Below are 23,288 nucleotides of genomic sequence, written 5' to 3' on the forward strand. Positions count from 1 at the left end.
GTCTGTCCGACTCTGAGTCCATGCTCCTCCCCACCGCTTCCCCGTGATGCTTCCCCAGTGGCTGGGGCAGCCTCTGCTAGTGGAGCCCAAACATGGGCAAGAAGGACAGAATGGTGAGCAGCATGGAAAGTTCCATGATAAAGGGTGCACACAGGATACTGCAGGAGCAAAGAGAGGAATGGGGAGCCTGTCCCTGGTTGTGGGAGTCACAGAAGGCTTCCTAAGAGAGCTGACACCTGACCCAAGTCTTAAAGCATGAGTGGGAATGAAGTGGCCTTGAAGTGAGGGAAGGGGGTTCCCAGCAGACGGGCCAACACATTCCCAGAGGGAGGGTGATCCCAGTGTATTGGGATCAACTTAGAGACAAGGGCAGGAAAGGCCACGATGAGGTCAGACACCTCTAAAGATGCCTAACTGCTTTCTCTGCCAGAGACAAGTCAGCACAGCAGACCCTGTCGCCCTGGTGAGTAACCCAGCTTGTTTTCTTTCAGCCAGGGACAAGTGGTGGCCTTCAGACCCTCAGATCATATCAGAAGGGCTGTATGCGATTGCTGTCGTGCTCAGCTTCTCTCGAATCGCGTACATCTTGCCAGCCAACGAAAGTTTTGGACCCCTGCAGATCTCCCTGGGGAGGACCGTGAAAGATATCTTCAAGTTCATGGTCATTTTCATCATGGTATTTGTGGCCTTCATGATTGGGATGTTCAATCTCTACTCCTACTACCGAGGTGCGAAGTACAACCCAGCCTTTACAACGTGAGTACCCCCAGGGCTCTCCTCAGAGGGTCTCCCTGGGCTCCCCGGAAATCCTTCGGAGTCTCTGGCAGGTGGCTCCTTACAGAGACTCATGTTTCCTTGGTATTTCTACAAGTTCAGGCAACTTTCTTTAAGGGTGGCTGAGAGTTCAGGTTCTGGACGTGAAAGAATCCAATTTTTAAGCTGTATTAGATCTTCAATTCTTTTGCCACTTAGATGCTGTGCAGCCATGAGCAAGTTCCTTAACTTCTCTGAGCTTTCATTTCCTTATCTTTAAAATAGGGATAAAAATAATACCTGCTTAATGGGGATAGTATGAAGATGCAGAGAGATGATACAGCGGCCACACGGTATGCTTTCAATACACGAAAGGAATTATTATTACTATTATCACTGCATTCACCTATGCTACCTAGAAAACAGAGCCCTAAGCAACTGTCACACACCAACACTTTACTGGAGAAAGGCAGCTGCAATCCAAATGCAGTAAGACTGAAGGAGAAAGGAAAGTGAAGTGGAGGAGGAGGGCGAGCGGATAAGGGTGCTGACCCAGCCGCCATCTATCAGAATGCACAACTTGGTCATGACACACTCTCTGGGGAGATTATACAGAAACACCGCATCTCCAAATAGCCCATCAGAATGAGAAATAGACAGTTTATCAGCCAGAGCCTTCCCATCTGCTGTCTTCCATTAATCAGACTCGCTCCAGAAGACATGAACTCCCCTACCCCTCCAGGGCAGCCCTGGGGAAGCCAGAGCCACATAGCATGAGAGGGAGGCATGCGAGTGTGTGCAGCTCAGCAGCTCTGTATGCCCAGCTAGGCAAGCCGGCTCCAGGGCGTGGGCACTGAGCAAGTCCGGCAGCGTCACGTGGTTCAGCAGCAGAGGGGAAGGCTTGGGCAGGGAGGCAAGAGGCACGTGCACAAGCCCGAAGCAAGGCACTGTCAAGCCAACGGACCTTAGGGTCCAGAAGTAGCTGCCGCACACTGAGCAAGACAGGTGCCATAGCCTCCCACATGGAGATGGTACTAGAGTACCCATGATGCAGACCCAGGGCTCCTCCCAGGTGTGGGGGATGCCACGTGGTGTCCTGGAGGACCATCAGTGGCACTGAGTAGTGGTCTAGAAGCAGAGTCAGGCAGACCTGAGCTTCCATCCTGACACAGGTGTTTATTGGCTGATGACTTTATGCCAGGTCAGTTGATTTATTGTGCCTCTCTGTCCTCACCTGTAAAATGGAAATGACTCCCTGCCTTGTTCATAAATGCCCTTAGGAATAAATAAGGGGTTATGTAAGGGCTAGCACGGTATTTCCAGCCTAGGTCGTTCTCCTGCCTGCCCAGGCTCAGAACTCCTCCCTGCCTTCTTCAAGGTCCCATGCAGAATCTTGAGGGAAGGACCGTCACATCTCCAGGCACGTGACTCAGCTGGGACCTGCAGTGCTAGCACTCCTGACCTGGGGCCCCAGGAGCCCTGAGGGGCCTAGGATTTGTTTCTTAACAGATGTAAATGGCTGAGCCCAGCCACACAGGTTTCCTGAGCAATTCCCAGCTCACTAAATTCTTCAGGAATGTGAATGACAGAAGCAACAGGAGAAACAAAGCCAGGTTCAAGGCGGTAGGGTCAACGTTGGACTGGGAATCTGACCATGTGAACTTGGGCTCCATCTCTCTTGGCCTGGGTGTTCTGTGCGATCTCTCTCCCTGCTCCTCCCAGGGAGCCTGCCCTACAGGCCCAGCTGCTCAGAGCATCAGTGTCAGGACACAGGAGAAAATGAAAAGGGTCACGATTTAAGGGCAGGGCTGACCTGGCCATAATTCTCAGGTAGATACAGCTAACCTATACAGTGAAGCTTTGGGATCAGGAAAAGCCATGGGGGGAGGCACCTGGGTGGCTCAGTTAAGAATCTGCCTTATAGGGGTGGCTGGGTGGCTCAGTCAGTTAAGCGGCTGCCTTCGGCTCAGGTCATGATCCCAGGATCCTGGGATCAAGCCCCACATTGTGCTCCCTGCTCAGCAGGGAGCCTACTTCTCTCTCTCCCTCTGCCTGCTGCTCCTCCTGCTTGTGTTCTCTGTCAAAAAAAAATAAATAAAATCTTTAAAAAAAAAAAAAAAAGAATCTGCCTTACATATCAGTTAAGTATCAGTTGTTAAGTATCTGGCTTCAGCTCAGGTCATGATCCCAAGGTCCTGGGATCCAGCCCTGCATCAGCCTCCCTGCTCAACAGAAACCCTGCTTCTTCTTCTCCCACCCACCCCTGCTTGTGTTCCCTCTCTCGCTGTCTCTCTCTGTCAGATAAATAAATAAAGTATTTAAAAAAAAAAAAAAAAAGCAAAAGCCAGGGGGAAAGAGGAAAGCAGAAGACAAGGGCAATACAGTTGGCTTGTCCCAAGTCCTGGGAACCACATGGAGACCTTCTAGACAGAAGGGACCCAACCAAAGAGGACCCAGGTGCCCCGATGGGGAAGGAAGGAAAAGGTGTGGGGGCAGCAAGTACGGTAGAGAAAGGATGGGATATTTATGGCCTTGGCAGTTCCTAAAATGGGACGTGCGGCAGCAAGACGGTGTGATTGAACAGGGAAACAGTCAACAGAGCAGTGAGGTGTGGAGGAAAGAATGGATTTTTGTAAATGTCATCTTTTACCTTTTGACTGCTCCCTAGAGCAGGTCCCCCTAAGAGATCTTTGATCAGCAGAAAGCAATGTTAGGGTAAATGAGATGTGTGCTCTAGGGGACTCAAACTATTCTGCATGCCACCTACACTGATGATAAAATCGAATGACCAACCCCCTCAGGAGAACGTTTGCTTCAGAGCAACCCATCTCCAGGCTGCCCTGCTGAGCTTGGGATTTTCCCTCTGGCCTTCCTATGGGGGAAGGGGGCCTCTCTCCTGTGGAATTTTGAGCCTGTAGGGTAAGATGGGTGCCCTGTCTGTTTCCACAGAGTCAGAAGACTCAGTCCTCCAGAGGGAAACTTGGGCTAGAGCACATGGCAGGTATCCTCCCTTCAAGCCCACACCTGTCATGTTGAAGGGCAGCTGGGGATCCTAAAGGCTGTTCCAGAGGCCCCTTCGAAAGTCAGCTATTAGGAGCTAAGAGACTGCTATCCCTGAAGACCCCTGCTCACCCAGGGACAGTGCAGTCCCCGTTCAGATCGCAAAAGCCAGTCCCACCTGAATCCCACCAAGTTACAGTGTTATCCCAAAAGAGAGGGGTGGGGACATTCTGGGACCAAAGGAAAGAGAGGAAAAGTCTCTCTACCAACTGCAGACCCTCAGCCCTCAGCCCAGTACAGCTCTGACCCCCAACATGTTCCAGTTCTTCCTTCCCCAACCCAAATTCCCATTCCCTCCATCCAGCAGACCAGTGAGAGGATTAGAAGAAAACAGACAGATTGAACTAATTCTGCCCAGGTATAAACAAACACACGGGATGAACAGCCTTAACTGAGATCACGGTTTCTCCAATCACACCAGACTCATCTGGGAAAATGGCTAAACTGGGGACTTCCCAGGCCTCACTCTCTAGAGAGTCTAATTGCAATAATTAGGGTAGGGCCCGGAAGTCTGATGAACAAGCCACTTGGGGGGCTCTGCGAAGGTGGTCCTAGGGCTAGATAGTGACCTTGACTGATGCTATCCAACCTCATCTTTACTCACACGGAGAGAAAGAGGCCACTCTCGGCTATACACATTTCAGAGACAAAAGGCTTGTTCACCCAAGGGAGTGTCTTCCTAGGAGACTTCCAGCTCTGCAGGTGGGATTTGCCTTTGTAAGTTCAAGTCAGAACAGGTAGCCAGATCCAGCATCAAGCAAGCTCCGGACAGTCAGAGTCTGTAAACGGTTCCCAACTTGTCAGCCTCCGTCCACTTCAGAACCAAGGGTGCTCTCGAAGATCTGGGTTATTTTTCTCAGCCGCTGTGCCGGGGGCTGGCTGAAGGAGGGCAGGGATGTGAGTGCCTGGGTCATTGGCTAGTGAGCTGGGCCTATCTGGGCATGACAGATTGTGCACCTGCTGGCAGCTCATTATCTCCAAGTAGCTTCTGTGAGACACTGCAAATGTCCAAAGGGGAGGGAGAGACGGCGCTCAGACAAGTTTTATGCTCTCAGAGTACAAAATCAAAGTATCCCACGACAGGGGTCAGGAAGCGGAGAGAAAGCTGAGCAAGACGCCAGCCAGACACTGCTCTTTCTTGAGGAAATTCTTTAAGTTTTTGATTCTGTTAGGAATTTTGTTTGCATTAGGAACGTATCTTTGACTTCATCGTGGAAGTCTGTAGACAAAGAGGATTTGCCTTTTGAGGGGGTCGTTTGGGGATTTTCAGCCTAGAAACTCATGAAAACCATGGGGTCCTAGCACTGTGGTTACGGTGTTAGAAAAAGAGAGACAGGGGAGATGGGGATGGCTCCGTCGGCTGGGCGTTTGACTCTTGATCTCAGCTCAAGTCTTGATCTCACAGTCGTGAGTTCAGGCCCCCCAATGGGCTCTGTGCTGGGCATGGAGACTACTTTAGAAAAAAAGAAAAAGAAAGAGACAAAAAATCCTCGGCTTGTGGATGAAATGCAGCTTGGGATGAATGTGTACAAAGGGGGTAGCCTTCCCTCTACTCTGATGGTGACCATGGCAGGACAGGTGCACAGAGAAGAACGGGAGGGACTGGGGCCAAGGAGGTGACCCAGAGCAGGGACGTGAAGGGCTTTCTGACACCACTCACGACTCACAATGGGCTCCTGGTCTCCCCCTTTGGGTGAACTTGGCCTCCCCTAGTTCATTCTGACTGGACAGTAAATGGGGGGCCTGCCTCCCCAAAAACAAGCCAGCCAGCCTTTTCCGCCAGGCTGTTGTGGAGTCAGCTTCACAGCACAGCTGGGTTGAGACTTTTCTAATCAAAAATAATACCTCTCCTAAGGTTATTCTGTCTCCCTAGGAATCATTTTAATGGAAGGAGCTTCAGCAGTGCTAAGCAAAACTCGAAGCTTCCATTTTCCATGACAGTTATGGAAAGTTTGCACCTTCTATAAAGGGCGAGACTCATTTGGCCACCAGGAGCAGGAGGCGCTGATTCAGCTCCCCCAGCACTGCAAAGCCACAGAAAAGCCAGCTCCTCCTTCCCATGAATCTGGGTGGAGGGGGGCCCTGGGGCAGGGGGAGAAGTTCTGGCAGGCCTGCCCACACATGGCCCAGCAATGCTGTCTCACCCTGTTGTTGAACAACTCCTTGAACACACACGTGATCTGCTCTCTCACTTCCTCCTCCAAACCATGGAATGACAGATATCCACCACCAGAAAGCTAAGACTTGGAGAGATACTAGACTGGCCCAAATCCCAGAGCCAAGGATGGGATTTGAACCCAGATCTGAATGACTCCTGTCCTCCACATTTTGACCTGCAATTCCCAAGAGTGGGATCCCCACTCGCACAGCAAAGCCTCTGCTCTAAAATGGAGGGGGCGGGGGTCTCTTGAAAAGTTGGGTCACTTTCTTGCAGCACAAAATTCTAAAGAAGAGCGTGCTGAATTCAGATATGGTTATCACTGAAAACCTACGTACCTTGTCTCTAAATACGCAGCCCGAGCTTGTCCCCCGGGTAAAGTAGGTTTCTATCCCGAAGTGTGCTCATTTGATTGACAGCTACGCAAAGCCGAGTTCTGTGTTTACCCTGGGGTCACAGGGATTAATTGATAAGACAATTCTCTTCTCCCTGAGGAGCTTGTAGACAAGTGGAGGATTCGGAAACACATAGCCTCAGTTGTTACACCACGTGATCATCATCAGCGGGTACTGGGGCAGCACGGTAAGGAAGAAGCACTGAACGCCGACTGGCAGAGTCAGGGAAGGCTTCATGGAGGAGGTGGCCATGGAGGGTCTTGGAGGATGACTCGGAGGGTATCCTAGCCTGCACAGGGGGTAAAGGGGCAGAGGATTTTTGGAGAATGGCCGGTAAGCAGGAGTTTGGGGAAAAGAGGGAAGATTACATAAGGTGATCCAGGAGGATCCAGATTCTGAAGGGTGTTAGGATCCTGAGAGGGAGTTAGAGTCTCTGCTAAGACCTTTTTAAAAGAAAGAAGATCTGCCTTTGGGGAGTGTGCTGGGGCAACTGTGCGAAGGATGGACTGGAAAGGGTGGAGGGGAAGCTCCAGCTCGAGATTTTATCGTGACTAAAGCCAGTCACAGCTCCTCCCCTCATGGAACAAGCAGACTGGTTGGGAAGACAGATGTTAATCAAAAAAATCATAGAATGAGCGCATGTTTATAAACTGAGATGTTCTGAAAGAAGGGAACTTGAGAGAAAGGCAGCTCCCAATTGTGGGGAATGTGGTCTGTTGGGTGGCTGGGAGAGGGAGCCACATGAGAGAGGACAGGACCCCGAGGAGTGGCGATGGCATGGAGAAGGGACACTGAGGAGGCTGGAGTGGAGATGTGGTGACTGACTGATGTGGGGGTTGAGAGGGAAGGTGGATGTTTTCAGGCTTTTGACACTGGGAAGGCCCCAGAAGGATCTGGGAGAGACAATCTGAAGGAGCATATGATGGGAAGAAAGCCAAGGTCCTTGGTGATTCAGGGGAGAAAGTGGAGCTTTAACCTTCAGCGGGACCCGTATGCAGCAGAGCTAAAGGCAAACACTCAGATTCAGGTTCACACTTGGTGTCTTCAGTGAAGTTCGTGTCCTACAGGCTGGAGCAACTGGAGGGTCTTGAGAAGGAAGGCCCCCTGCTTAGCACCGGGGGCCAAGCAGACACTTGCTAAAGGAACAACATAGGCTCTTCAGCTAAAAATGCCATACTGTGCTTTGCAAACAAAAGATTCTGAAATTTCCCTGGCCCATGGAAGAGAAAAAAAAAAGGAAATAAGTGAGACAGATGAGCCATACGAGCCCCAAGGTATCGCTAAGGGAGTGATGAACCAGGGGGGCGTCCTGACAGCCAAGAGCCGTATTGCCAAGAAGGATCTGACTGCAGAGGAGGGCCCTACAAGGGCTGCAGAGTCTGGATCCCATTGCCAGCCCTAGTAAAACTCACTATAACCAAGGGCTAGGTAAGAGAAACCAAGGAAAGGTCACATTGTAGCATGGCAAGACCACGGTTGACTACCATGTTCTTGGGGCAGAACACACTGCCCGTGTCTGTCCGTGGGAACCGGGAGTGGAACCAGCCTAAAGGGCTTCAGAGGGGACAGAGTCTTCTGGGTCTGTGTTGAAATCTGGGCATCTCTGATACAGAAGGGTTACAACATAGTTTACTGCATTTTGAAAGTTAGAATTTTGCCTTTCATCATTTAAATGCAAGCTAGGTATAAGGATTTGGGGGAATAAGGGAGCTTATTACAGCTGCTATCATGAGGAGACAGTAGCAGGAAGGTTCTTAGACATGGCAGAGCAGGCAGCTGTGGTCATGGAAGGGGGTCTGGCTCAGGCTCAGAGAGCCTGGGCATCTGGAAATGACCATTGTGTGTCAAAAAAGGCATTTGAGTCTAACATTAAGTCCTCATCTTGGCATAATTCTCCAGGAAGTGATAAAAATATAGCTCTTTTCCTGGACTAGTTCAGAAGAATGATTACGCCTGTTACAGCAGGCATTCCACTATCATATAATGTGTATTTATGTCCTTTCCTCATGTTATTCATGACATAAAATTTTAAAAGCTTGGTACCTTTAAGCTTCTGCAACAGGCCGAGAGTCCACAATTCATGAGGGAATGGCTTGATGGTACCCAGAAAACGTGCTCTCTTCGATGATGTCTTCACAGAACACTTTAAGGCCCTGCCCCGCGTCCTCCATCTTGTTCTCAGACTGATTGTTGCCACCTTCATGGGGAGAAAGCCCTGCCTTTTTATCAATAACATTCCATTCTAGGATGGAAATGGGGTCAGACTATCCTTCCTCAAAGTGAAAGAGTGATAGGAGACCAGGCTGTTCAGGGTTAGCTCCAGAAATATTATCACAAGTATAGTTCTTGGGCAGACCTGAAGCCAGCTGGCTAAGACCAAGTCACCTCGTGCCTCAGTTTCTCAGGATTCAATCCTTCACTGACCAAAAATGTTGACTGACTCCCTACTACCAGCAAGGCATTACCCATCACCAATGACAGAGCCATGTGCCAGTCAGCAGGCCCGGTCCTCATGGAAGTCACACTCTTCCGTGAACAGAAAAAAGAGGGACAAGAGGCTGAAGATAGTTTAAAGACTAAACAAAGAGACAGAGGTCATTATAGATTAAGTACTGAGGGTTAGGAAAGAAATAAAAACACTGAGCAGAAGAGTAACGAGGGAGGCCTCCTTCAGCCAAAATGTCAGACAGGAGCTACCTGAGCTGGTGACAGTCAAGTTTACCCCTAGTGCATGAGGATGCTGAGGCGGGCGGCCACGCGGAGACAATGGGGAAAGGGCCCTCCAGGCTGAAGAAGTGCTGAGATGTGGCAGTCTGGAGCCAGTGGGGCTATGTGAGTGGAGGCGGGGTGCCAGGAGTCTCACTAGGAGGGGCCCTGAGGCCTCCCAGATGACAGGAGAGACTGTCAGCCCTGGGAAAGCCACTCAAGGAGAGGGCCAAGGTCTGATGCTTTTTTCAAAGGGTTATGCTGAGAGTTGACTGTAGGCCGTGAGAGCCTTTCAGCCTGACCCTGGGGCCTCCTGCAATTCAGAAAGAAAGAAAAAACTAATGCTAATAATAAGTGTTATTATTATGCTAATAATAACACTGATGGCACATGTGTTACATGCCAGGCAGTCGTCTTTCATGCACTTCCCAAGCAATCAATTAACTCCTTGAATCATCACAACACCCCTGTGAAGGAGAGATTGTAGTTTTCCCATCGTACAGCTAGATAAACAGAGGCCCCAGGAGAGGTTGGGACGTGGCCTGAAGCCCACATGCAAAGCCAGCTTTGCCTGACAGAGAACGTGAGTTCTGAGGGCCTCACCAGAGCCCCACCCTGAGCCTGGGATCAAGGACCCCCCCATTCATTCATCAGAATCTACTGAGCACTTCCTGTGGTGCTCCATTCTGCACCAGGGTCTGGAGCTAATGGCGAAGAAAACACAGCTCTGCCCTCGGAGGAGCGAGCGGGTCCCCAGGCATCCCTGAAGGAATAAATCTGGGCTGCACAGGCTTTGTGCACCCCTGTTCCTTGGCACTGATCTGGGGGCAAGCCTCCTCTCCTTCTGGACACACTGAATCCAACTCCTCATTTAGGAGCCGGGATAAGCCAAGAGGTCCTTTAGGGAACACAAGCTTGCGGGGCCCAAAAGCCAAGCCTCAGGCTTCCTCAGGCACTTGCCTCTCTGTGCCACCCTTTGAGCCCGGCCTGGGTGCTCTGGGTCTGCGGGTCCAGGCGTTAGGGAACCCTGGGGCTCTGGTGGGGTCTCTGTATATTTCAAGCACTGTCCTCCATCATCCCAGCCTGGATGCTGGGATGCTAGCCTCCCTCTTAATTTTAGCCTGCTATGCACAGATCGGGGTAGGTAATCGAACTGTTTTAGGGGGAAGTGGGGAGGCAGAGTTCCCACACCAGGGGGAGGGCATTATGGCATTCTGAAGCAGCAGCAATTTTCCTAACAATTGCCCCCAAGCCCTCTCCTTGTTGATCAGTTTGTTCTCTGAGACCCATACACAACCGCCTCTTCGGGCAACGTGTTATTAAAGCCCCATTATCCAGGCGAGACAGGCCTGGGAGAGCGCTCATTACCAGGTCCCCGCCTTCTGCCTGACAGATCAGCCCCAACCTTCTCCCCCCACACACCCCCGCACAGTGGGAGCAGTGTGAATCACAGCCCTATTCAACATCACTCACAGGAGCTCTCCCTCTCTTCCTTCACTAGGAGCACTGCTTAGGCTAGGGCAGCCTACTGACTCCACTTTCCAGTCCCTTCCACATACAAGCCAAGAGTCAAATGTCACAAGACTGCCTGGGCTGGAGAAGTCAGAAAGAGGATTTGCACAAAATCAAGGGTTTGTGATGATCTTTGCAGGTGGGAAGGAAGATCGGCTTGTTCAGTGAGGTCAATGGCATCTGAATGATTTAGCTCCATTCAGCCCTGCCTGGCGGCCCTGGAGGGGCCCACGGGGCTGGGTGTGATCCTGGGTGAGACCAGGCAGGCAGGCTTGCCTACTCCAGGCTTTCAGTGTTCTGTTACCCTGCTGGGTTTGCTTTAGGTGGGACCTCCACCTCATTTAATCTTGACAGCAACTTCCTAGGAAGGCACATCTATTTCCTTTCATAGGTGAGTAAACAGAGACTCAAAGAGGTTTGGTAACATGGCCAGATGCCCACAGCCAGGTCGTAGTGGAGCTGGGATTTGAACCCAGGCATGCACCTGTGCTATTCTCACTCCTCCGACTATGTTCCTGAAGCTTCCCGTGACTGACACAGCTGAAGGAGTCTGTGACTAACTCTGTAGGTAGCCAGAGGGGTTAGGAGGAGGACGTGGAGCCCGTGACCACTATCCCTTTGAGTAAAGAACCTCACATTTAGCCTTGAGACCCACTGGTTGACAGTAGAGGTTTTTTATGAGACAAGTAGCTTCATGGTGATTATCAGCTAAGCCAGTTCCAAAGATACTTTCTTCCTAAAAGGCAGCACCCACCCTCCACAGTGACTGGCCTTCTCCCCCATGCCCTGGGTCCCATAGCTCCTGAAAATTGTGGGTGATAATTAATTCATGACTCAGGGAGCATCGTGACCTCACAAGATATTGAGGCCAGCTCCAGTGCCCAAGCTCTTGGCATTAGTAGCATACTATTTGGCTCCTTTCCAAGGCCAGCCTTCTCTCTGAGAATATATTATGGTAGGTTCCAAGGTCAAAGTAACACAGCCTTTTCCCACTCAGGGCAGTGAGGACAAGTTTCTTTTATTTCCTACCACATATTAAACGAGAGGATGCCACTAGCATGACACACTTCAAGTTAATTATGGAGCTCTAGTCACCCTAAAAAGCATCAAGTTTTCATAGAAGTTTCTTTCCCCCCTTTTTCCTCCTGCTAAGATGTCTGTTATTTTCATATTAATTAATAAGATCTCTTTATATAAGAAGACCCCCAGTATCTGACACTGTCATGTGTATTGGAGATACAAACTCTTTTCTCACTTAGTCTTTTACCCTACATTGTTAGTTATTACATCTTTGTTGTATATGAGTGAAGTTTTATGTGGTCAAATCCCTCCATCTTTCCCTTTCTGGCTTCTGAAACCTCTTCCAGCCTAATATTATATAAATAGCAATATTTTAGTCTAGCCTTCTATTGCGTCGTTTTCCAACATTGAGCTCTTCAATTCCACTCAGAATTTAGTTGTATAGGTGGAGCTATGGATAAAATTCTGTACTGCCTACCATTTAGCCCAGCTAACTGTGCATAACTCAGCCCATGAGGTCCCTTCTGAGAGACAATGACAACAAAATTAGTCTATTGGGTTAGTCCAGATCACATCAAGAGGGGTAAACGAAAGACCCAATCAATGGTGGGTCTAGCCATTGAGGATGATTCAAGCCAGTAGACCTGGCTTTACTTTAAAGGAGGTCTTTGCTATGATGACCCATTTTGCCCCATAATAAGAGGACAGAGGGATATAGATAGTCCTGAAAGAGCTTACAAGAGATTATTAAAAATGCATACTTTGGCTAAGACCCCTTCCTGCCCAGTTGGGTGCATGTGTTACTGCTCTGGAGGGGGTCATTTTCACTCTGGAAATCCCAGGCTCAGAGTGAGTCTGAGCCTCTTGTAATTAGTTACTCCTGTAGGTCATAGCCAAATTCAGGTCTGGAGGTTAATCCTTGATCTATAGACTAGAAATGAAACAGGTGTAAAGATTGTCCAGAAGCCATATAACAAAGCTAAAGAATTCGTATTCCAAGTGGGGGAGGGGTGGTTGTGGAGGGAGGGGAACCAAAGGAGGGGGAGCTAAGCCATGCATTTAGGGATCTGTGAATGTTCTTTTATCGCAACACACACTGCTTAGTGGGCTGTCTCTGCCTTCTTTAGATTATTCTGTTACACAAAATGCCCAAGTGAAGCCACCAAGGATAAAACAGAGCTTAGTGGCAAAATGCATAGCCAGAAGCAAATGAGAAAGAAAAAAAAAATACACTCCGAATCTAGGCCATTTTCCCTAATCAAAATTCAGAGAATTTTCCCTGAAAGTTCTGTAATTGCTTGCTCCATTTGTGTCAGCCAAAGGTTTGTGGGGTTTTCCAAGGGAAGCAAGGGAAGATGAATTTCTGTAAAGCATCACTCAGCTGCATACATTATCTGTTTTGTACAGCGTCCACGGTTAAGTGCGTCACCTGGGACCAGGGCCTGCCTGCCCAGTCCCTTGCTCAGATCTTGTGCCCTCCAGTTTCCCGCTGATCCAGCTAGGAAGGGAACAACTGTCAGAGAAATCACATCCTGCTGTCCCCTTCCAGTTTGGGACTGGGGCCATTCTGGAGTCTCTCTGCCACTGTTCCCTTCCACTAGGATGATAACCAAAAGCTCCCTTCTTAACAGAAGCCAATACCTGTAGAGAATCGTGGCCAGTGATGGAATGGCATCTTTTTCACACAAAATGGATCTCACCCAAGAAGGCAGTGTGTTCCCCTGTTTCTGAGAATGGCATCAGGAGCTGGGGCTCTAGAGGAATGCTGGATACTCCCAAAGAAATTCCCACTTATTTAAAGTAAAATGAATCAAATATTCCAAATATTCCAAAGTTTTCAGAGACACCGGAAACACACAATAACAACAAAAACCCACTTCAGTTTTCAGTTTTCAGACTCTGAGATGCATTGGGACTGAGTCAAACAGCTGGCTAGACATACACATACACATACGCCCACACGTACTCACACCCAGGAGAGCCGAAGATTCACGCAAGTTAGAGCTGGATTTTGTAGCCAAAGTGACAAGTGCTAGTATTTTTGTACATCTTGTCAGATAAATACCAATCCTTAAGAAATGCTGGTATTTTTTTTTTTTTTTTTGAGATCTAGCTAAACCTGGCCACTTGTGGGTGAGTGCTGAAAACATGAAATGTTAAAGAGGAAAAAAGAAAGTGCTGTCTCATAATGTACCCCAAATCCGGATGCAAACCGAAAACACTGTATATAACCATACAGATATTAGCGGATGCCCGGGGGCGTTCTAAACCACCCAACCAAAACCCAGCTTTCTGATTGGATTCTCTGTTGGAAACCTGATGTGGGGTCCTTGCCACAAAGTACAGATGGTAAAACATGCTTGGGTCTTCGTCTTAAAGCTAGCGGATCCTGACAAGTTCACAGTCTCTAAAGAGTCAAAGAGCAGTGCCCGAAAAGCCAGACCTCCCCACACACTACCCTGCCAGCATACGCAGTAGCTACCTTGAGTGAGCTGCGCGGCGAGTGTGGACAACTGCCTGCTGAATTTGAACAAGGTGGACACACAAAAGTCACACTGCTCATGATTCGACTCTCGTTGAAAGGATATGAGATGTGTGGCTGGCCTCACTCCCCAGAGCCAGGGGGTGGGGAAGCGTAGTAGTTAGGAGCACCTGCTTTTGGAGATCCTAGACATGCCTGGGTCTGCACCCCACTTTCCAGCCAGATGTGACTGGAGGGGATAAAGCTCTGAGTGCCCATGCCTCTGTCTGTAAATGGAGGTAATAAGCAAGCCTGGCACGGAGATGGTCGTGAGGCTTAAGGTCCTGCTTGTGACCAGCGATGCGGCTTCCATCCGGGGACACCATCCTCTCCCCACTGCCCATGGGGCTGGGTGGTCTGAGATCCTCAAGAGACTTAGGAAGGGCGTGGCTGATAACGTACAAGAACAAACATTTGACCTGCTGGTTCATTTTAAATGTTTAATTAATTACAAGATAAAAGTGACACCACAGCCAGGAGTCCCAATAAATGGACTGAAAGGAAAAGAAAGAGCCTTCCCTCTATGCTAGTTTTTTGAAGTCTTCCTAGAAATCTGAATATTATTTCAGAAGACAGGCACTGCCAGCCAGCCCAGCCCCACCGCAGGGTAACCACCAAAGTCTGGGACTTCCCTGTGAAAAGTGTCAGCAGATGCAAACTGCCTGAAGGGACTGTCTCTCCTTACAGGGTTGAAGAAAGTTTTAAAACCTTATTCTGGTCCATCTTTGGCTTGTCTGAAGTGATCTCGGTGGTGCTGAAATACGACCACAAGTTCATCGAGAACATCGGCTACGTCCTCTACGGCGTCTACAACGTCACCATGGTCGTAGTGCTGCTCAATATGCTCATAGCCATGATCAACAACTCGTATCAGGAGATTGAGGTAAGGTCAGCTCACTGAACTTGTCCTCCCTCCCTTGGTTTCATCTACATGGCTGTTTGAAGCAACAAGAGTAATGACATTAGCAGCTCCTGTGTTACTAAATGTGAAACCAGGGGGTGCCTGGGGGGCTCACTGGGTTAAGCATCTGACTCTTGGCTCAGGTCATGATCTCAGGATGGTGAGATCAAGCCCCGCGTCGGGCTCTGCATTGGGCAGGGAGCCTGCTTGGGATTCTCTCTCTCTCTCTATCGCTTTTTCAAAAAAAAAAAAAAAGTGAAGTCAGAACAGCACACAACCAGCATGCTTATCACACTGCCCCCAGGAGCCCTTTTGGTCAACGTGCCACATGGCAGAGTGGCCCCCCACACCAAGTGGCCCAACCACAGCTGAGAGAATCAGGATGGTAAATCTTTCCTCTTCTACATATCTCCTCGAGACAGCATGCCAGTGGCCCATGGCCAATCAGAATGACTGTATCTTTCAGCCAACATCCCCTTTGTCTCTTGCATGTTATTTATTAAATACCTACTGTATGCAACGTCCATGCCTGGCACTGGTGACACAAAGATGACTAAGTCCCTGCCCTGTAACAACTCAGTTCCTTGAGACAAACAGATATATCGATGAGCAAACTCCACTGCCCTGGGCCCAGTGCAACCAGAGCAGTCCCACCAGGTACACAAGCTACAAAAGCAGAGAAGATTCCAGAGGTGAGGCCTGAAGGCCATTCAAAGAGTGATACAACATTGCCAAATAGCTCAGGGAGGAGTTCAGGAGACAATTTATCAAAATCTGAAATGCATAAGCCATAAGCTGTTGATAACAGCCTTGCTTGGAAGAACAAGAAATTAAGAACAAACTAAACGAGCATTCACAGGAATCTAGTGAAACAGATTATGATGCATCTGAACAGGAGAACAGTGCTCGACTTCAGGAAGGACAAAGATGTTCTTCATACTCTGGACGACAGACCTGCCAGTTAGCGTTTAAATGAAAAAAATCAAGTTGCAGAACAGTGTTCATAGTGTGCTCTCCCTTGTGTAGCAAAGGAAAAAAAGGGCATACATGCTCACTTTTAATTGGTTAAGCTTTGAAAAGGAAGAAATTTCTGAAACGGTCCACAAGGAACACAGCAGGGCTACCTGTCCAGAGGCGGGGGAGGGGAGAGTGGAAGAGAAGGGGGGTGGGGGAATGGAGGGAATTGGGGGGGAAGGGAGGGGCAGAATGCCTTTCTCCTTAGGCCTTTTCAAGCTTTCTAAATCTTATTATTGTTTCACTTCTTATAAGATAAAATAAATAAGCTAAGGATTAATAAAATGCACTAACCTATTTTGAATTGACTCAACAGTTGCAATCCTAGGATAGATCTAGGCAGAAGTATGGTTTTACATAGGTGCTCATTAAAGGAAAAACGTGTAAATAGCCCATTGATTTCAGAGGGTTCCAATAAACTCTGACGGAGACTCGAGAACACTGCATCTACAATGAGGAAAAACTTGTTTGTTCTGATATCGCACAATCTCTATGACATCGTTAAGTGGGAAAAAAATGCAAGTTGTGGAAAAGCACACCTAGGAAAATCTTATTTACATAACAATGCGAATGTGCAGGTACAGAAAGAAAAAGCAGAGAAAGGCAGGGAAAAGCTACCACACCATTGATGGGTTGACCCTGAGCATCCTCTGGGGAAGGGAGTTAAAGGAGAGAGCTTTGGAAGGGGGCTGCCACACCTTTGTACTTGGATCTTTTATAAGAAACAAGCACTAGCGTATTTCTCAACAAGAAGAAATTAAAGACTTCCCAGAATTGGTTTGCAGGGCTGTGGAAACAGAGCAGCACAGACTGGGTTTTCCCCCACAGTTCTGGAGTCTGGACGTCCCAGATCAGGGTGCTGGCAGAGCTGGTTTCTTCTGGGTGTTTCTCCTCGGCTGTCAGATGGCTGCCTTCTCATGGTATCCTCCTATGGTCTTTGCTCCCTGTGAGTGGGTCCCTGATATCTCTTCTGCTCAGTATAAGTTCATCCTTGATGTCAGATCAGGGCCCACTCTAGCAACATTGTTTAACGTTACTTACCTCTTTGAAGACCCTATTTCCAAACACAGTCACATTCTAAGGTGCTGGGGTTTAGGGCTTCAACATATGAATTTTAGGAGACACATTTGGTTCATAACACACACCTCCCCACAAAAACAACATGAGCCAAGGCAGGAGGGGTGAAATAATGTAGTATTCTTGGCCTGTAAGAAGGAAAAGCACCAGGAAAAGCAGCAAGAGGTGAAAGGGAGAGGTGAGTCAGCACGAAGCCTGAGCCTTGTCCCTACTCTCCCCCTTCCCCCCAAAGGAAAATGCAGCACTCTGTCCACAAACGAGCATATGTTTGCATGGTGTACATATTTACTCACTTATGCGGGTGAGCTGTTGCCAACCAGCCCTTCCTGCCCTTCTGGGTCTCAGTTTCCCCAAATGTAAGAGAAACCAGATGGTGCCTGGATAGTATGCAGGTCTCCATACCACTCACCCAGGGTGCGGCCCCATTCTAACAAGCACATTGTGCTTTGGTCCAAATGAACGTGGCATGGAAACCATGGGATTAGTGTGGAGAGATGCCCACTAGTTTGGGGAAGGATTAGGCATGGCCATGACGTCACGTGTGCTTGTGAGGTCAAGCTACCCCAGCATGGCCTTGTGCCACGAGATGGAGAGCGCACACTGCAGCCCACACCTCTTCTCAGGGCTCTGGGCTTCTCCTCAAGGGAGAGCACGTGTTCCCCCCCATCTCACCAACAATGCGTGTGCAAGGATCCTGAGAAGCAGAACACGGCTACTAGACAGTGCCAGGTACCCCGGCTCACGCTGAACTTCAATGAAGTACACTTTGTGAAATCTTCTGCGAGAACACTCATTTCTTCAGTCAACAGATCTAGAGCACCTACTCTCCAAATCCAGGGACCCACCTGCCTCTACAAGGGCCATACCCCCTTCTTGGGGGAGAGAGGCCTCCTCCACCTGAGCTGCCCTGCCCATGTGCTCCCTGTCCTCTCGCGTCCTTGGAAGCTGCCACCACACATCATCCCTGCTCCACCCCCTAGCTTCACCCTTCCTGTCAGCATTTAAATGAGATGCTGGATCTTTAAAAAAAAAAAAAAAAAAAGTAACTAAAAAAATCCTCCCTCGATCCTGCTTTCCAGCTCTTTCCCTCCTGCTCTTTCCTGCCAACTTTCTCAGAAAAGCCGTTTACACTTCTCACTGCCTCTTCTACTCATTACCTCCCACTCTTCCCCGCTCTCACCCCACCCACACTTGACCTGGTAGAGAACTACTCACCCCGGGGAGCTCAGCTCCAACACCAGCCATCAGGCAGCCTCCTCGGCCCTGCAGGCCAGGTCAGGAGCTCTACACCCAGAGGACCCCGTAGCCCTTAGCTCGACTCCAGATGAAAGACGAGGCGATGAACAGTTTACCATATTTGTGCCATGGGCCAGGCCGCGTGCTCCACGAGTCCACAGTCAACCCTGTGCCTACCCCCAGCCCAAGCCAACCAGAGAGTAGGTACTAAACACATGTCTGCTGAGTGACTACAGGTTGAACTCCAGGCACTGTGTTAAGTTATGGAGATAAAAATAATATTTACTGAGGGCCTACTAATGTCTGACACTAAGTGAACTCATGTCATTCTCATCATATGACCTATGCTAGTGTCTGTGAGGATCGGAACCCACCCTCTGCTAGAGCACAGACTCGGTGCCAATCTCAAGGCTACGAGAGGGAGGCGGCATCGTCTCCATCTCCCGGTGAGCGAGCCCAAAGCCCTTGCTGAAGTCAGGCAGCTAGTAAGGGGTCATGAGCCCAGGTCTGTCTGACGGCCAGCCCCATGCCTCTTTGCTGCTCTCAAACCGCCCCACTAGGATAGAAGCCTGAAGAGCCCACCTATAAAAGCCACACACACCTGCTACCTCTTAGGGGGCACGGATACCATGTCAGAAGTAATGGATGTGGGGTTTAAATCTCACACTGCTACGAGGGAAAAGAGCATGGCTGGACTGGCTGGGGCTCACTACAGTCAGGTCTGTTTCTCTCAAACGAAACATGCAGAATCCCTTCACGTCCCCTGTGGCAGCACTCCGACCAATCAGAAATACGCTTGCTAATTAGAAATACGCAGCGATAAGATATACCACGGGAGCTGCTCGCCACGTGTACCTGCTAAGTACATGACATGTGTCAGGTCCACATGGGAATGTGCTGTAAGCATACAATACACACCGATTTCAGAGACTCCGTAGGGAAAAAAATGTGAGTTATCTCTTTAAGAATTTTTATAATGATGACACACTGAAATGATTCACATTTTGGATCTCCTGCATTAAAAAAAAGATATCACTGAAATTAATTTCACCTGTTCTGTGGGGCACCTGGCTGGCTCCGTCAGGAGGGCTGTGAGACTCTCGATCTCAGGGCTGTGAGTTTGAGCCCCACGTTGGGTGGAGACATTACTTCAAGTAAATAAATAACACTTTAAAATAATGTAAGCTTTGATGAATCACTAACTTCTACACCTGAAACCGTTACCCTATGCATTCGCTCACTAGAACTTAAATAAAAACCTGAAAAGGAAAAAAAAAAAAAAAAAAAACCCCGCCCCTGTTCCGTTTTCCCTTTTATACTGTGGTTCCTAGAAAATTTAAATTTACTTACGTGATTCACCTTTGTGGTTTACTTGCTATTTCTACTGGGCAGCACTGCTCTGGAACATGAATCCCTTGATGCCGTGGTGGTGATTCGTGAACTGGCAGAGCTCTAGATGGCTGATGGGATTAGGTTCCAGTGAGCAGAGTTCTCGGGCTTGCGGCCCGTGGAGAAATGTTTGTGAAAATACCCAGCGGAGAGTCAGGGAGGAGGAACAGGCTGAGGTTTTCCAAGAAATGAATCCCGCGGAGTCAGGCAGAGATCTCAGGGAGGACTAATTTCATATGGTCTGAGCAAGAGAAACTCCTCATCCGGGGCCATAGTGAACAGCAAATAACATCCACAGCCCCTCAGCTGGTCACGTTTCCAAGTCTGCCTTGCATCCCGGCCCCTCACACCGAACTCCGCTGTTCAACTGTGGCCTTTGATGGTGTGTTTGTTTCCCTTTGTCCCACAGGAGGATGCAGATGTGGAGTGGAAATTTGCCCGAGCAAAGCTCTGGCTGTCTTACTTTGATGAAGGAAGAACTCTTCCTGCTCCTTTCAATCTAGTGCCAAGTCCTAAATCATTTTATTATCTCATAATGAGAATCAAGATGTGCCTCATCAAACTCTGTAAATCCAAGGCCAAAAGCTGTGAAAATGACCTTGAAATGGGCATGCTGAATTCCAAATTCAGGGTAGGTGGCGTGGGGTTTATGGGACCAGAGAAGACAGTGGGAGGGAGAGGGGGATGTGCTTGATTCAGAGGGTGCCGCTGATGCGAGGGAGGTCAGCAAGGGGCCCCCGCTTTTCAGAATCCGCGGGCACTTCAGTGTAAGCTGCAGCCCCAGCAGAGGAAGCCTGGGGTAGCTGCCCTTCTCCCCACAGTTCCCTGCAGGGGTGGCCCTACTGGGGGCTGAGCCGCACCCCCATGGAGGCAACCACTTTGTGGGCCCCCACAGAGGAATGGCTCTTCCCAGAAAGTGCCTGGAGAATGATCTCTGGGAAGAAAGCTTCCCTTGCCCATCATCTCCCCCTCCCGAAGATTGTCAAGGTTTAGTAGCATATGAGAATCTCTGAGGCCCCTGGAAGAAAGATACCCCCTATGAACTATAACTCAGGGCTTCCCAAAGTGGACCAAACTATATTCTATAACCTGTAGTCATCCCACAAAACTAAGGTCCTAAGAACGGTGTTCTAAGAAGCCTAGCAGCAGTGGGTATATAAGCTTCGTGCGGGGCCTCTTTTCAGGGGCAGTCTCATCTGTGCTGTTCACAGATGGCTGTCATATGTGTTGTATGAACATGTGTCTGTGTGTGTGTGTGTGTGTGTGTAGTATTTATTATGTATTTGGGTGTTTTGTTTTTTTTTTCCAGAAGACTCGCTACCAGGCTGGGATGAGGAATTCTGAAAACCTGACAGCAAATAACAGTTTCAGCAAGCCCACCCGATATCAGGTAGCCACCCCTTCCCCAGGCATGGGCAGAAGGGGGCGCTCTCCAGACATGGACTTAGTAACTGGGCTGTGTCGGCCCCCCAGCCCACAGCTCCATTCCTTCCTTCATTCCACAAACATGCACTGAGTGCAAAGGATAGACCAGGCACCGCTACTCCCTGGGGATGGAGACGGGTTCCTGTCGCAGCAGCACGTCCAGGCCGGTGAGGCATGGAGACAAGGAACAAGGAACACACACGTAAATATGTAACCTCAAATTGATAAAGGGAGAAAGAAGGAAACAACAGGGGGCAAACAATGGAGAACAGGAGGGAGTCCCTGCTTAGGTGCGGTATCAGAGGAAGCCACTTCAAGGACAGGACACTTAGCTAAAACCTCAAAGAAGGAGGTAGCCTTGTGGGGCCTCCCAGGGACGGAAAGGGCATCCACAAAAGCGGGAGGGGAGAAGCCTGGCAGGGGACAGTCATCCAGGTGTAAGAGAGCGAGACGTGGACTGGGCTGTGAGTAGGGTGAGGGAGAAAAGCAGACAGATTCAATATACATTCCGGACAGACAGGCAATGGGGCGTGATGCTCCTCTGCAGGGACGGGTGCCCAGCATGACTCCCAGGTGTCTGTCTGAAGCGACCAGGTGGACGTGGGTGTCTTCACGGAGCCCCTGACCTAAGATGCCAGCCTGCCAAAGTCAGTTCTTATACATAAACCTTAGAAGACTTTTTATGCTTACGGTCCTTTGCGTGGCTTTTGGAAATTAGTGCCACACCTCTCTATCCGTTTGAATCAGCCCATGAGCCAGTGATAAATGGCAACTTCAGGTTATTGATTATAAAAGCACAGGCCATTCGTTTCCTGCCTTCCCTTTCTCGATGATCAGCAGTTCTGTCCATGCTGATCAGTGCTTATCAGAGGTGAACTGGAAGCTGTCCTGAGCATGGCCCCTACTGCCGCTGTCCCAGACGGAGCAATGAGACCTAGCATCTTCCAGGCGTAGGTCCCTAAAGGTATCTCCACCCATATTTCAGAAGCCAGCTATGCAGGTAGGAGCATTTAAGCGCACAATTAAGAAAAGGTTCATCCCTCAAAGTACTTAGAGTTTGATGAGAGGACACAGGCTAAAAACTAGAAACGGGCAAATCTTGTATTTAATCATGTGCAAAATTGGGCCTGACCAGTTTGATCTGCTTTGAGTTATGTTACAGCACAAATCCTTCCGTCAGTGGAGAGATTTTTATTGCTCAGCTTCTCAGAGAAAAGTATAGATTATCTGTGTCACGAAAGAGATAGAAAGCCCTCATGGGTTAGGGTCAAGTCTCTGATGGGTTTCGAGAAGAATCAGCTGCAGAGATAAAGGAAGACTGATGATGTGGTGAATGTCCTCTGCCCGGAATGAATCCTTTATGAACAAGACTGTTTTCGAAAGCAGCCTTGGGGTGATCCCATTTCTGTCTTCCCTCACCACCGGCTGAGGTCCCTGCTGCCATCAACATCCCCAAAAGCTTCCCACAGTGATTACAGAGATTGGGTGGTATTGGGCTTCGGGCTACTGACGACCTTGGGCAGCCTGCTCACCCCATATTTTGTGATTCCACCAAGAAAAGCCCCTGGGCTATTTATTCAAACAGTTGTCACAGAAAAGAAGGAAGGAAACAGGGCCAGTATGCATAAGAGGGGAAGGATTGAGAGGGAGCGAAGAAGGGAGAGCCCTTTTTGCATTTGCCCATATGCCCTGGCTCAGCCCTGCAAGGTGAAGTCTGGGTATCTTCCTGAGCCATCATCTGCTCAGAAAGGAGTGAAATAAGAGATGGTATGAAGGATGGCGGGGTGCAGCCTAGACTCTAGCCCAGGTGTGATCTCACCCAACGCCAGAGGGAGAGGCAGTAGCTTTAACCCCATTAAACAGAGAGAAAACGGGGGCTCAGCGGTAAAGGTCCACAGCTGGTTGAACTCTCTCTGACTCACAAGAATAGTCCTCTCTTACTACATCACCTTTCCTGGGCACCCAAGCCTTGCGGAGAACCTGTCCTGCCTGCCTGAGAACATCTGAGTCTGTGGAACATGAGGGGAGGGGGCAAGGTATAGAAGCAGCTTCTAGAATGAAGGACTGGGGCAAGGGTCTGGCAAAGCCTCTTGTTTTCTTGGGCCCACTGGCAGCCTTCCA

At 49.3% G+C, this 23,288-nt stretch overlaps 1 protein-coding gene across 1 annotated transcript in view; it reads left to right on the forward strand.

The window, feature by feature from the left end:
* Positions 1-23,288, forward strand: part of LOC111141056 (transient receptor potential cation channel subfamily C member 7) — a 166,063-nt gene that overhangs the window by 136,138 nt on the left and 6,637 nt on the right. Inside the window, exons 8-11 of the mRNA XM_022493385.1 lie at positions 492-756; positions 14,813-15,008; positions 20,152-20,373; positions 21,052-21,132. Of these exons, the coding sequence (XP_022349093.1) occupies positions 492-756; positions 14,813-15,008; positions 20,152-20,373; positions 21,052-21,132 (764 nt within the window). The remainder of the gene's footprint in view (positions 1-491; positions 757-14,812; positions 15,009-20,151; positions 20,374-21,051; positions 21,133-23,288) is intronic.

The sequence above is a fragment of the Enhydra lutris genome, unplaced genomic scaffold (assembly GCF_002288905.1).
Source record: "Enhydra lutris kenyoni isolate GAN:26980312 unplaced genomic scaffold, ASM228890v2 scaffoldscaffold5, whole genome shotgun sequence".
Classification (NCBI taxonomy): domain Eukaryota; kingdom Metazoa; phylum Chordata; class Mammalia; order Carnivora; family Mustelidae; genus Enhydra; species Enhydra lutris.